The sequence below is a fragment of the Tachyglossus aculeatus genome, chromosome X1 (assembly GCF_015852505.1).
Source record: "Tachyglossus aculeatus isolate mTacAcu1 chromosome X1, mTacAcu1.pri, whole genome shotgun sequence".
NCBI classification, from domain to species: domain Eukaryota; kingdom Metazoa; phylum Chordata; class Mammalia; order Monotremata; family Tachyglossidae; genus Tachyglossus; species Tachyglossus aculeatus.
Window position 1 is genome coordinate 22,271,626 of NC_052101.1, and position 13,031 is coordinate 22,284,656.

General features: G+C 46.2%; 1 protein-coding gene across 1 annotated transcript in view; it reads right to left on the minus strand.

Annotated features, from left to right (window-relative positions):
• Nucleotides 1–1,108: 1,108 nt before the first annotated feature.
• Nucleotides 1,109–13,031, minus strand: part of FGF18 (fibroblast growth factor 18) — a 51,912-nt gene continuing 39,989 nt past the window's right edge. Inside the window, exon 9 of the mRNA XM_038771674.1 lies at nucleotides 1,109–2,135. Within this exon, the coding sequence (XP_038627602.1) occupies nucleotides 1,869–2,135 (267 nt within the window). The 3' untranslated portion in view covers nucleotides 1,109–1,868. The remainder of the gene's footprint in view (nucleotides 2,136–13,031) is intronic.

Sequence of the window (13,031 nt, forward strand, 5' to 3'; positions counted from 1 at the left end):
TCTTCACCCACTACTTCCCAGCTAGCATTCTTCACTCAACCCAAGCTCACTTTCCACCTGTAGCTTGCTCTCAACTCTCCTCGCTCTCACCCGACCCTGCTCAGGCTGTCTCCCAAGGCTAAAACCCCTTTTCCACCCAAATCCATCAGGCCACAGCTTTCTACTTCAACACTTTCCTGAGATGCAGTGTGGCCTTTTGGAAAGCACGTGGACCTGGGAATCAAATGACCCAGATTCTAGCACTCAGTAGGCACTCAATAAATACCACCGGTTGATGGATTGATTCTAGTATTTAAGCTTCACTACCTGCCAAGCACTGTACTAAGCAGTGGGGAGGATACAAGGTAATCAGGCCCACATGGGACTCACATTCTAAGTAGGAGAAAAGGTTTGAATCCCCATTTTACAGATGAGGGAACTGAGGCAAAGAGATGTTAAGTGACTTGTCCAAGCTCACACAGCTGGTACATGGCAGAGCTGGGATTAGAACTCAGATCCTCTGGAGAGGTTAAGAGACACTGGCAGCATTAACAGAAAGACAGTTCCTTCCTGAACTGTAGAGGCCACTGGACCAGGGTGATGAATGGGAAATCGATTTGATTCAGACATAAGGAAGCAAAGTGGGTGTTACCTAGGAAGCTTGGCACCCCTCCTCCCTCCCCATCTCCCACATCGTTCAGCACAGCGTGTTCCCCGGCTTGGAGGGTCTGGATTCCGGGAGGGCCTGAGAGAAACCCGAATGGGAGAGAGAAAGAAGGAGGGGCTCTGACCATTCTTCTACTCCTGACCTGTCAGGTAATGTTTCCCAAAGTCCCATTATACTCTCCGATTCTAAGAGCTCAGGCTCAAGGCCAGGCTCCTGTGCTAATGGAAGGGACGGGGGAAAGAGCAGAATTAGATACTAGATACTAATTACCTCCCCCCCCATAGGGACACTCTAGGGATTTAGTGTCAGGGAAACAGGGGCCTACAGAACCCCAAAACCATTCTTCGCCACAGAGCCTAGATAGACACTTCTTCCTTTCAAGGACACACTTGAGCAAGTTGGCACCAATCGAACTGCACACCACTCCTAATCCCCACCAGGGCTGGCAACCACACGGGGTGGGGAGTTTTAAATAATTTGTTTTTTAATTGTTGAGGCAGTAATACTTGGTTCATGGAACTGCAATATACAGAGAGGTGAAATAAATAGCTTATATATATATAATATATAATATAGCTGGTTTTAAAATATTCCCTTATCATTGGTGTACTAGATCGGTTGAGTCACTTGAAGGTAATTAGCAGCATTCTCCAGAACTGAGAGCGTTGCAGGGTCACGGGCTGCGACGCCGTCTGTCGTCAGAAACGTAGAAGGAGGAGGTGAGTGCGCTGAGAACTCCCCGGGAACCCAGGGGTCTCGGGGTGTGCACCATCTTGTCAGGGGCCGGCTTGCAGCAGACAATAAATAGATCACTGCAAACCAGAGATTTTTGTTTTCGTTTTTTTCAGAACTTTGGAAAACAACTTGGGTTTTCTTTGGTTTTTTTTTTTTTGTTCTTTTTTTGTTTGTTTTTTGTTTTTTGTTTTTTTGCTTTCGCTTTAAAGTTTTCCTCTGGGGAATCTGCTGAAAGTTGTCTGTTTCAAAAGAGCACCTGGGTGTCAGCAACACCAGTCTGTTTAAATTAGAGAAGTGTCTTTTTTTTTTTTCAAGTCAACAATAAATCCTGACTGCTTCCCCCAGCGTTTGGTTCAGTTTCTTTAAACACAATGTACAAAAATAGAGCTTCTTCCTTATTTTTAATGTAAAAATATTCCTCTGATGCAGTTCTTTGTGGTTTCTCGTTGGGACATAATTCCGGTCTCTGTGGTTTGAGTCTCCCTTCCTAACTGGGGTTGGTGGGTCGTATGCGTTTAGTCCTCTTGGTCACCGTGGTGTATTTGAAGGGTTTCTGCAGTTCCACCTGCCCCTTGGGGTACCTCTTCATGAAGTGCACGTCCTGCTGGTTTTCGCGGGTCTTGGGGCCCTTACGAGGCCGGCCTTTTTTAGTGAAGCCCACGTACCACCCAGAGTACTTGGCTGACATCAGGGCCGTGTAGTTGTTCTCCAGCACCTTTTCGATGAAGACACACTCTTTGCTGGTGCCGTCAGGCTGTAGGATTGAGGAGAGGAAGAGGGAGAAAGACTGAATGAGTAAAGAGCCTGTCAACTGGCTGACACCGCAGCTGAAAGCACAAACTCTCTGCACAAGCCAAAAGGCTGACGATCAACTCTACAGTGCTCTGCACACAGTAAGCGCTCAATAAATGATTGAATTCCCACTCACCTCCCTCCATCTTGTCCTGTTCCCTGCCCTCCCCTACCACCATGTTTCCTCAGTCCTGCTCTGCTCATGCTCAGGGAACTGGAGGTGGTTCGAGGTGCAGGAACCAGAGGCTTCTCCTCCCAGCTACCCCTTGACTTCTCTCCCTAGCTCCCAATGCATCTCTCTCTCTCTTGCACACCGAGAGGGACCTGGTATTGCTGGAACCCCAAACCCTCAAGTTGGGTCCGCCTTGCTCATCTTCCTCTCACTCAACAACTACTGGTCTAGGATCTTGGTTTCAATCATCCAATCACTATCCCTATTGCCTCAAACCCCGCCAGCTGAGAGTTCCGTTCTTTCGAGGCTTTCTTCCCAGATGGCTAGGCAATTAAATGAGTCTCATCTTCAAGTTGATCCCAACTGTTCATGCAGAAATCTTACTTTGCTGTTACCCGTCGGGGGCTGTATCTTATTTGAATAACTGCCATCTTTACTAGGCACCAGCTCCATGGTTAGAGTCGGAGGTGGCCTTTGATCTCAATGACTTAGTGTGCTTGGTCAGGGCAGGCAGCTACCCTATTCAGCACAGCCCTTTGAAACTAGAAGGAAGCATGAAGCAGAGCCAAGATGATACCTTCACTTTGTCTTCTGCTATCAGGCTGGGGCTCCAAGACCCCAAAGGGGTTCTCTAAGAGTGTGTGGTGGGGGGACCAGGGGGAGATGAGCTAGCCTCAACCAGACTCCACAGCTGAGCCAGGTGCATCTCTTAACAATGGTAAGTGCAGGAACCTGAACCCTGGGACTCATAGCCCCCCAACAGGCTCTGGGGTTGTCCAGGGCTTTTTGCTCTCCCCTGCCCAGCTCAAGAACGTCGTTAGAAGCTCCAGTGCTCTCCACTGAAGGCCCAGGGAGAGGACAGAGTGGAGTGCTTCTTCCACTGGAAGCTCCACCTCCTCATCACTCCATCCTAAAGTCACCCCCAGAACAAGATGAAAACCTAGCGCCATGACCATAGGAGAACACATGGTAATAATAATAATAATGATGGCATTTGTAAAGCACTTACTATGTGTAAAGCACTGTTCTAAGCGCTGGGGAGGTTATAAGGTAATCAGGTTGTCCCACAGGGGGCTCACAGTCTTAATCCCCATTTTACAGATGAGGTAACTGAGGCACAGAGAAGTTAAGTGACTTGCCCCAAGTCACATAACTGACAATTGGTGGAACCAGGATTTGAACCCCTGACCTGTGACTCCAAAGCCCGTGCTCTTTCCACTGAACCACGCTGCTTCTCAAGTGATGGTACCATCACTTCCCTCCCAAGAGTATCACATGATTCTGAGCCTTTGACTCTGGGTGGTGAGTTAGCTCATAAACCCCACAGTGATTGCATTGATTAAATGCAAAACCTCCCAGAGCCCAGCTCTAATCAAATGACCCAGGATGTATGTGCAAATCGGAAAAGGCAGCTTGGCTCAGTGGAAAGAGCCCGGGCTTTGTAGTCAGAGATCATGGGTTCAAATTCCAGCTCCACCAACTGTGTGACTTTGGGCAAGTCACTTAACTTCTCGGCCTCAGTTCCCTCATCTGTAAAATCGGGATTATAAACTGTGACACCCCCCAGGGACAACCTAATCACCTTGTAACCTCCCCAGCACTTAGAATAGTGCTTTGCACATAGTAAGCACTTAACAAATACCATCATTATTATTATTATTAAAAGGAAAACAGTTAGAGGCCAGAGTGCAATGCTTTTTTTCCAAACTTACCAAGAACACACTCCTTCTTCATGTTCTAAGTATCAGCCAAATTGAAAAATCTCAAAATCCCCTGTTTTTTTTGTGACAAACTAGAGTCCCAGTCTTGTAAGTGGACAAAAAAAGCATATTGTTCTTTCAATTTCTCTTAATGCAACAAGAGCTCCCAGAATTTCTCCCCAAGTCTTCACCTAAAAGATATCTCTGAGTTGAGGCAAGTAGGTAAACTCACCACAGAAGCACATACTATAGATCAATCAATGGTATTAATTGAGCACTTATTGCAGAGCACTGTACTAAGCACTTTGGAGACTATAATAAAACAGATTTGGTAGGCATGTTCCCTGCCCACACTGAGCTTACAGTCTAGAGGACAGTCTCTAAGATGTTATAAAACACCCTCCTACAGGGAAACATTTGAATGGAAATTGCCAAGAATGTGGCTTGTGGATGGTAGTTATTCATTCAATAGTATTTATTGAGCACTTATGGTGTGCAAAGCACTATACTAAGCTCTTGGGAGAGTCCAATACAACAACAGTCACATTTCCTGCCCACAATGAGCTCACAGTCTAGAGGGTCTAGTCACGTGAGGGTCTTGTGTGGATGGACACCTGGTAAAAAGATATTAAAGGCAAAAATCAGGGAATGGAGCAGATGTCACTCTAATGTGAAGCTATAGCTATTGGTCTGATTTTAGGGCCCTCCATCTATCTGAGGAAGAACTGTAGCTGACTCACTGGAGTTAGGGAATGTGTCTACCAACTGTGAACTCTCAATAAATACAATTGATTGATTATCTGATTCATTAAGCATTTACTATGCACCAAGCACTGTACTAAATGCTGGGGTTCTTATAACACAAGCAGACTGAGCACAGTCCCTGTGCCACATGGGGCTCACAGTCTAAGTAGGAAGGAGAGGAGGTATTGAATCACCATTTTACAGATGAGGAAAGTGAGGCACAGAGAAGTTTTCTTGTATCTACCCTACTACTTAGTACAGTACCTGATACATAGTAAGCACTTAATAAATACCATAAGAATTACAGTGCTTAGTAAACTCTTAAGAAATACTACAATTATTATCTGTTTCTAGGGTGGGACAGTCTAGTGACGTGTCCAAGGCCATACCCAATCAAGTGAGGGAACTGGGATTAAAAGACAAATCCTCTGGCTCCCAGACTCTTTCCGCTAGGCCCTACTCCTTTTCAATCCCTCCCTTCCTTATTCTTCCTTCAAAACTCCAATCATCCCTCCCAAAAATGTTGCACCAAGATTTATAGGAGAGTGATTCTGATAGGAGGCAGGAGGGATAAGGCTAAACAGGAAAGAGACTCTCAGGGAAAACCTAATTCCTAGAGTAGAGGGACAGAGTCTTAGGGAAGAGCAAAAACTAGGAGGAGCCGGAGGGGAAGAAAAGGGGAAAATTCAGGGTCCTGGCTGGCTAGAGGGAAGTGAACAAGTACGATTGCCTCCAAAGTCCAATGCTGAGTAAATCATGAAGGCCCAGGAGGGGTGGTTCAAAAGCCCCTGCCGGGGATTGGAAGAGTCATCCTCTCTAGAGAAAGGGATGGTGCTTCAGGTCAGGAACTCTGAAAAGTGTCATGGATGGAATGACAGTCTCCCTGACCCAACGAGCTCCTTTCAAGTCTTCAGACCAGCACCATGGCTCAAGGGTCAGTCAAGGCTCTGACTTTTTTGTGCAAACATTCCACGCCCACCCCCATCCCAGCCACCAACACCTGTGCTCTGGACACAGACTCCTTTAGAGCTCTTGAGAGTCCTTAGGGCCCAGCAGTCCTGATAGAGGGAACAGGAGTGAGAAGCAGAGCTCTTGTTGCTCCTCCTTTGATCCCACCTCCTCCCCACCCCATGATACCACCCAGGAGACTCAATAAATATAGTTGATTGGCCAACTGAGACCTTCTCTCAGTTCGGGGATCAGCCAATCAATCAATCAATGGTATTTACTGAGCTCTTACTGCATGCAGAGCACTGCAGTAAGTGCTTGGGGTAGTACGAGTTGGTAGACGTGGTGCCTGCCCATTATGAGCTTACAAGAGGATGAACTTGCAGTCTTGAGGATTCCCCTGCTGACACTGAAATCATATTTTCCTCAGTAGTCTACTAAATCAGAGATGGATGTAAGCTCCTTGTGGGCAGGGAATGTGTCTGCTTATTGTTACATTGTACTCTCCCAAGCACTGAGTACAGTGCTGTGCACACGGTAAGCACTCAGTAAATACAAATGAGTGAATCATCCACCAGTCCAGCTGGCAGGGAGGAAATCCTGGCCCCTGGGCTGAAAGCATGGGAATTCTTTGCTTTTTGGTTCAAATAGGCCCAACCCTTTACAGAAACTAAGGAGGTAGGTGTTCCAAAGTGATCCTCTGGTAAGGTTTTGTGTTGTTTTCTTAAATGAAATCAACTCTGGACTTATCTCCTTCCTCGCTTGGGCTTTTAGGAACCACCTCTCCCACACTTCTCAGTGAGGCACCGGGGGAGAGAAGAGACCTGGCAGTTGGAGCTGATAGACTGAATTTAAGACAAATTGGTACCTGTCTCCAAATTCTCCTGCCCCAGAGCGGGGGAACAGAAGGGCAGGGAATGGTAGCTGTGTCTTCATCTGATTGCTTGGAAACAGAAATGTCCACCTCCCAGCCTTGCAAAGATCCAACCCACAATGGCCAGGCTTTCTCCACTCCCCTATACTGCTGCAAAGCAGCAGCCTATTGTGTCTGCAGAACATTTGGTGACTGTGCCCCCCGTATTCCTGTCCCAGGAAACATCTTGAGCTGACACTAAGCAGTTCTAAAGTGCCAAAACCCTGGCTTCTCCTTCCGTTACACTCCCAGGCTCTTTGGGGGCTGTCTGTTTCCACACCTCCCCCCTTCACTTTCCATTTACAGCCCAAATTGGTCGCATTGTCCTGGTGCATTCTTGTTTTAAGTTCTCCAAAAGGCCACGGATCAAAGAGCTCTTTGTTGTAGCAGAGAGAGCTCCAAGGTATAGGCAGGCGATGGGAACAGCCTGCTGCTACTGCTGCTGCTTGCCGTTTCTGGGGTCTCGGCAGGTGCACACATTGCTCACTCTCTCACCCCACTCCCACCCCCCGACCAGCTGCAGCAGAAGCCACCTGAGCCACTCCATGGGAAAGGGACAGAAAAGCAGGTACCCCCCCTAAGATTCTGGGGACTCCCACAATAAAAATAATGATGATGATGACAATAATAAGAATGTTTGTTAAACCCTACGTGCCAAGCACTGTGCTAAACGCTGGAGTAGGTGCATGATATCAAGTCAGACATAGTCCCTGCCCTGCATGGAGCTCACAGTCTAAGCAGAAGGTAGAACAATGATTTCTTCCTCATCTTAAACATGAGGAAACTGAGGCAAAGAGATGTGACTTGCTTCCTGTTCTCCCTCCTACTTTTAGTATCAGGTAGGACCCGATTATCTTGTATCTATTCCAGCACTTAGTACAGTTCTTGGCACATAGAAAGCACTTATAGAATACCATTTGTATTATCATTCTCTCCTGCCTACTCTGGATCCCATTCGAGAAGTAGTCTCTGTAGTGTCCCTGCAATCTGGCCTCTTGGCTACTCCAGTTTGTAGGGAGTTGGGCCTGGCCAGTGGCCACAGTCAAGGCCCAGATGGAAGACCATTGCCCTTCTCTCAGGCTCATTGGAGGGAGCCTGATTTTAGTATCCATTTTCCCCAGAAGACTGGAACCTCCTTGAGGGCAGGAATTATATTTACTAATGTTATTGTTCTCTCCCAAGTTCTTAGTACAGTGCTCTGCCCTCAGTAGGTGTTCAATCAATACTATTGATGACTGCATTCATTCTTGCTTGGAGGGGCCCACTGCAACTCAATATTCCTACTGCTGTGAGATTAGATACCAGGGGAACACAGCTTCAAATACCAACCAGAACTCTAAACCAAACTCTCAAACCCCATCCCTGCATGTTAACTGTTCATCGAACTCCCCAGAACATTTCCCAGTTTTCAGATCCTAGTCAGTCTCAGGAGTCCCCAGAGGGAAGCATGAGGTCACAGCATGAAGATGCCTGCCTGGAAGTTCCCACAGCCACCCCAGGGGAGAGCTTGCCTATCAACCTTCAAATCAAGCAAAAACTCCTCACCCTTGGCTTCAAAGCTCTCCATCACCTCACCCCCTCCTACCTCACCTCCCTTCTCTCTTTCTACAGCCCAGCCGGCACACTCCGCTCCTCTGCCGCTAACCTCCTCACTGTGCCTCATTCTCGCCTGTCCCACCGTCGACCCCTGGCCCATGTCCTACCTCTGTCCTGGAATGCCCTTCCTCCATACATCAGCCAAACTAGCTCTCTTCCTCCCTTCAAAGCCCTACTGAGAGCTCACCTCCTCCAGGAGGCCTTCCCAGACTGAGCCCCCCTTTTCCTCTCCTCCTTGCCCCCCTTTTCCTCTCCTCCTCCTCCCCTCCCCATCACCCCCCCCACCCTACCCCGTACCCTCAGCAATTGTGTATATTTGTACATATCTATTACTCTATTTTATTAATGATGTGTATGTAGATATAATTCTATTTATTTTGATGGTATTGAGACCTGTCTACTTGTTTTGTTGTTTGTCTCCCCCTTCTAGACTGTGAGCCTGTTGTTGGGTAGAGATCGTCTCTATATGTTGCTGATTTGTACTTCCCAAGTGCTTAGTACAGTGCTCTGCGCACAGTAAGTTCTCAATAAATACGATTGAATGAATGAATAGGGATGCAAAGCTGAAAGCTTCAATAGCTCACAGTGCAACCCAAATACTGAGAAGCAACGTGGTCTAGTGGATAGAGCACAGATTGGGAGTCAGAAGGACCTGGGTTCTAATCCGAGCTCTGCCACTGATTGCTGTGAGTCCTTGGTTAAGTCACTTCACTTCTCTGTGCCTCATTTGCCTCATTTGTAAAATGGGGATTAATACTTTGAGACCCAAGTGGGACAGGGACTGTGTCCAACCTGATAAGCGTGTATTTATCCTAGCACCTAGTTCAGTGACTGATGCATAGTAAGCGCTTAGCAAATGCCATAAAAAAAAGGAGACAAGGTCTTGCTCTGCTCACCACAGGCTACATTTAAGAAAAAAATGACAGAAGAGAAGAGTGGGAGTGTGTTTGGCTGGAAGCTCCTCAAGGACAGGGACAACGTCCTTTTTCTTCTGGGGTATGTTCCTCTGCCCCTGTCAGATGCTTAGAGAATAATGATGATGATAATGATGATGAAATGATGGAATGCTGGCTGGCCTGTTCTCTCTCTTTCTATGAAAGGAACTACGTTTAAAAAGGTGCAATGCACCCAATTTAGCAAATTGCTTCCAGGGCAGAGAATACTTCCTTACTACAAAATAGTCTGTCATAAAAGATAATAATGATGGCATTTATTAAGTGCTTATTATGTGCAAAGCACTGTTCTAAGCACTGGGGAGGTTACAAGGTGATCAGGTTGTCCCATGGGGGGCTCACAGTCTTAATCCCCATTTTACAGATAACTGAAGCACAGAGAAGTTAAGTGACTTGCCCAAAGTCACACAGCTGACAATTGGTGGAGCCGGGATTTGAACCCATGAACTCTGACTCCAAAGCCCGTGCTCTTTCCACGGGGCCACGCCCAGGGAGCAGACGGAGCAGCAGTAGTGGTTTTTGAATGCCCACTCAGCGCCGTGCACTGTATTAGGCACTTGAGAAGTATGGAATAAAGAAGGGACATGTTCTTTTCCCTCAATATATTTAAATTTAATGGGGGAGGCAAGCTACAAAAAATATGACAGAAGTAGTCAAAATAAATAACTGAATGCACAATTGAATAGACATGTGGTACAAGAATGCCGAAGATGGGCTTAAATAATAATGATAACAATAATAACTATGGTATTTGTTAAGCACTTCCTATGTGCCAAGCACTGTTCTAAGAGCTAGGGTAGAGTCAAGGTAATCAGGTTGTCCCACTTGGGGCTTACAGTCTTAATCCACATTTTACAGATGAGGTAACAGGCACAGAGAAGTTAAGTGGCTTGCCCAAGACCACACAGCATACAGGTGGCACAGCCAGAACTAGAACCCATAACCTCTGACTCCCAAGCCCAGGCTCTTTCCATTAAGTCACACTGCTTCTCAATAAATTCTTGAGCTATATTAATCTGCCTCCCAACCCTCTCCTCAGTCAGAGCTGAGAGCCCACAGTAAGGACACTACAAGGAATTTCAGGGTCACCACAACTTCAGCCTCACAACATTTATGTGCATATCATAATTTATTTTAATGTCTATCTTCCCTTCTAGACTGTAAGCTCCCTGTTTCTGTCACTCGATTGTATTTGTAGTTTCCCAAGTGCTTAGTACAGTGTTCTGAGCATACTAAGCACTCAAATAAATACCCTTGATTGATTGATTGATTGAATTTTAGACTGTGAGCCCACTGTTGGTTAGGGACTGTCTCTATATGTTGCCAACTTGTACTTCACAAGTGCTTAGTACAGTGCTCTGCACACAGTAAGTGCTCAATAAATATGATTGATTGATTGATTGATTGAACTTCTCTGGAGGTTTCCAGCAGTGGACCACACTCCAGCATCCCAGGCTGGACCCTGGGAGGACCTACCACAGAACTAGAAGAGGTTTGCTGGAACCCTGAACCTGCTGAGCTAGATGAGCAGTCAGTGACATTTGTTGAGTGCAGAGCACTGTACTAAGCATAAAATACCAAAGAGCAGGTATAGATGATCCCTGCCCACAAGGAGCTTGCAGATTAGAGGGGAAGACAGACAGGAAAATAAATTACAGGTAGGGGAAGCAAACTGAGTTTAAGGATATGTACATAAGTGCGCTAGGGCTGGGGATGGGCATAAGTAACCAAGTGCTTAGAGGCTGGAACTAAGTGCATGGTAGTAGGGATGTGACTTTAGGCAAATCACTTAAACTTTTTGGGCCTCAGTTTCCTCATCTTGACTTCTCTCTGCCTCAGTTACCTCATCTGTAAAATGGGGATTTAGACTGTGAGCCCCACGTGGAACAACCTGATGGCCTTAATCTATGCCAGTGCTTAGAACAGTGCTCAGCACCTAGTAAGCACATAACAAATGCCATCATTATTATCATTACATATTTCCAGACTGAGACCCCTTTTTCATCTCCTCCCCACCCCCACCTCTGCCCTACCTCCTTCCCCTCCCCACAGCACTTGTATATATTTGTACAGATTTACTACTCTATTTCACTTGTACATATTTCTTTTGTTAATGATGTGCATATCACTGTAATTCTATTTGTTCTGATGGTTTTGACACCTGTCTACATGTTTTGTTTTGTTGTCTGTCTCCCCATTCTAGACTGTGAGCCCGTTGTTGGGTAGGGACTGTCTCTATATGTTGCCGACTTGTACTTCCCAAGCGCTTAGTACAGTGCTCTGCACACAGTAAGCGCTTAATAAATATGACTGAATGAATGAGCATTTAGTATAGTACTCTGAACATAAGCACTCAATAAATACCATTGATTAACTTTCACTGATTAAAAATCCATAGACCTCTAGAGAGGTTGAACCTCTCCTGAGGTTGCTGGGCCACCTGGAGTGACTAGTGGAATTGCATTGGGGCTAGGCTGGTTATCAAAGGAAATTGTCATGGCAATACTTAGCCTGGTTGGGTCTTCAGATGGAGCGGGCCACTGCTCTCCTGTCAAAGCCAGGGCCTTGACTAGAAGCTAGCCTGAACGGTCTGGGGGACTGACTGATCAGGGGATCAGAAAGGCTGAACAGGCCGTTCCTCGGCTAGAAGATGTGGGCTGGAACCCCTTATCCTAGATGTCGTATAGACCTTATCAATTGGATTTTTGTGGAGCCGTTTCTGTTTTGTTTTTTCAAAATGGTATTTGTTAAGTGTTTATTCTGTTCCAGGCACTGTACTAAGAGCTGGGTGGATACAAGATAATCAGATTGGACATAGTCCATGTCCCACATGGGGCTCACAGTTTTAATCCCCATTTCACAGATGAGGTAATTGAGAAACAGAGAATCAATCAATCAAATCATATTTACTGAGTGCTTGAGAAGTGAAGTGACTTGCCCAAGTGGCAGAGCCAGGATTAGAACCCAGGTCCTTCTGACTCCCACACCTGTACTTTATCCACTAAAGTACACTTTAGTGAAGCAGTGTGGTTCAATGGAAAAAGCATGGGCTTGGGAGTCAGAGGTCATGGGTTCGAATACCGGCTCCGCCACTTGTCAGCTGTGTGACCTTGGGCAAGCCACTTAACTTCTCTGTGCCTCAGTTACCTCATCTGTAAAATGGGGATTAAGACTGTGAGCCCCACGTGGGACAACCTGATCACTTTGTATTCCCCCCAGTGCTTAGAACAGTGCTTTGCACATTGTAAGCGCTTAACAAATATTATTATTATTATTACACTGTTTCTTTGTCAGAGAAACATTTTCCCTGACAAAGAGCTAGTTATAGAGTTTGTTAAAAGAGTTGTTCCTGATTTCCTCAACTCAACTCTCTCCTTCAGCCCACATATTCAAACTCATGAAACGCTGTCAGGTTTCCCTTCACAGCATTTCTAGAATCTGTCCTTCCCTCTCCATCCAAACTGCTACAACACTGATCCAAGCAGACGTCATTTCCCACTTTGACTACTGCATCAGCTTCCTTACTGACTCCTCTGCCCTCTGCATTTCCCCATTCTGGTTCATACTTCACTCTGCTGCCCCGATCATTTTTCTACAAAATCAATCCATATTTCCCCACTCCTCATGAACCTCCAGTGGTTGCCCATCCACCTCCACATTAAACAGAAACTCCTTAGCACTCAAACCACCTTGCCCCCTCCTATCTTACCTCGCTGACTTCCTACTACTACTACTACTAATAATAATAATGGCATTTATTAAGCACTTACTATGTGCAAAGCACTGTTCTAAGCACTGGGGAGGTTACAAGGTGATCAGGTTGTCCCACAGG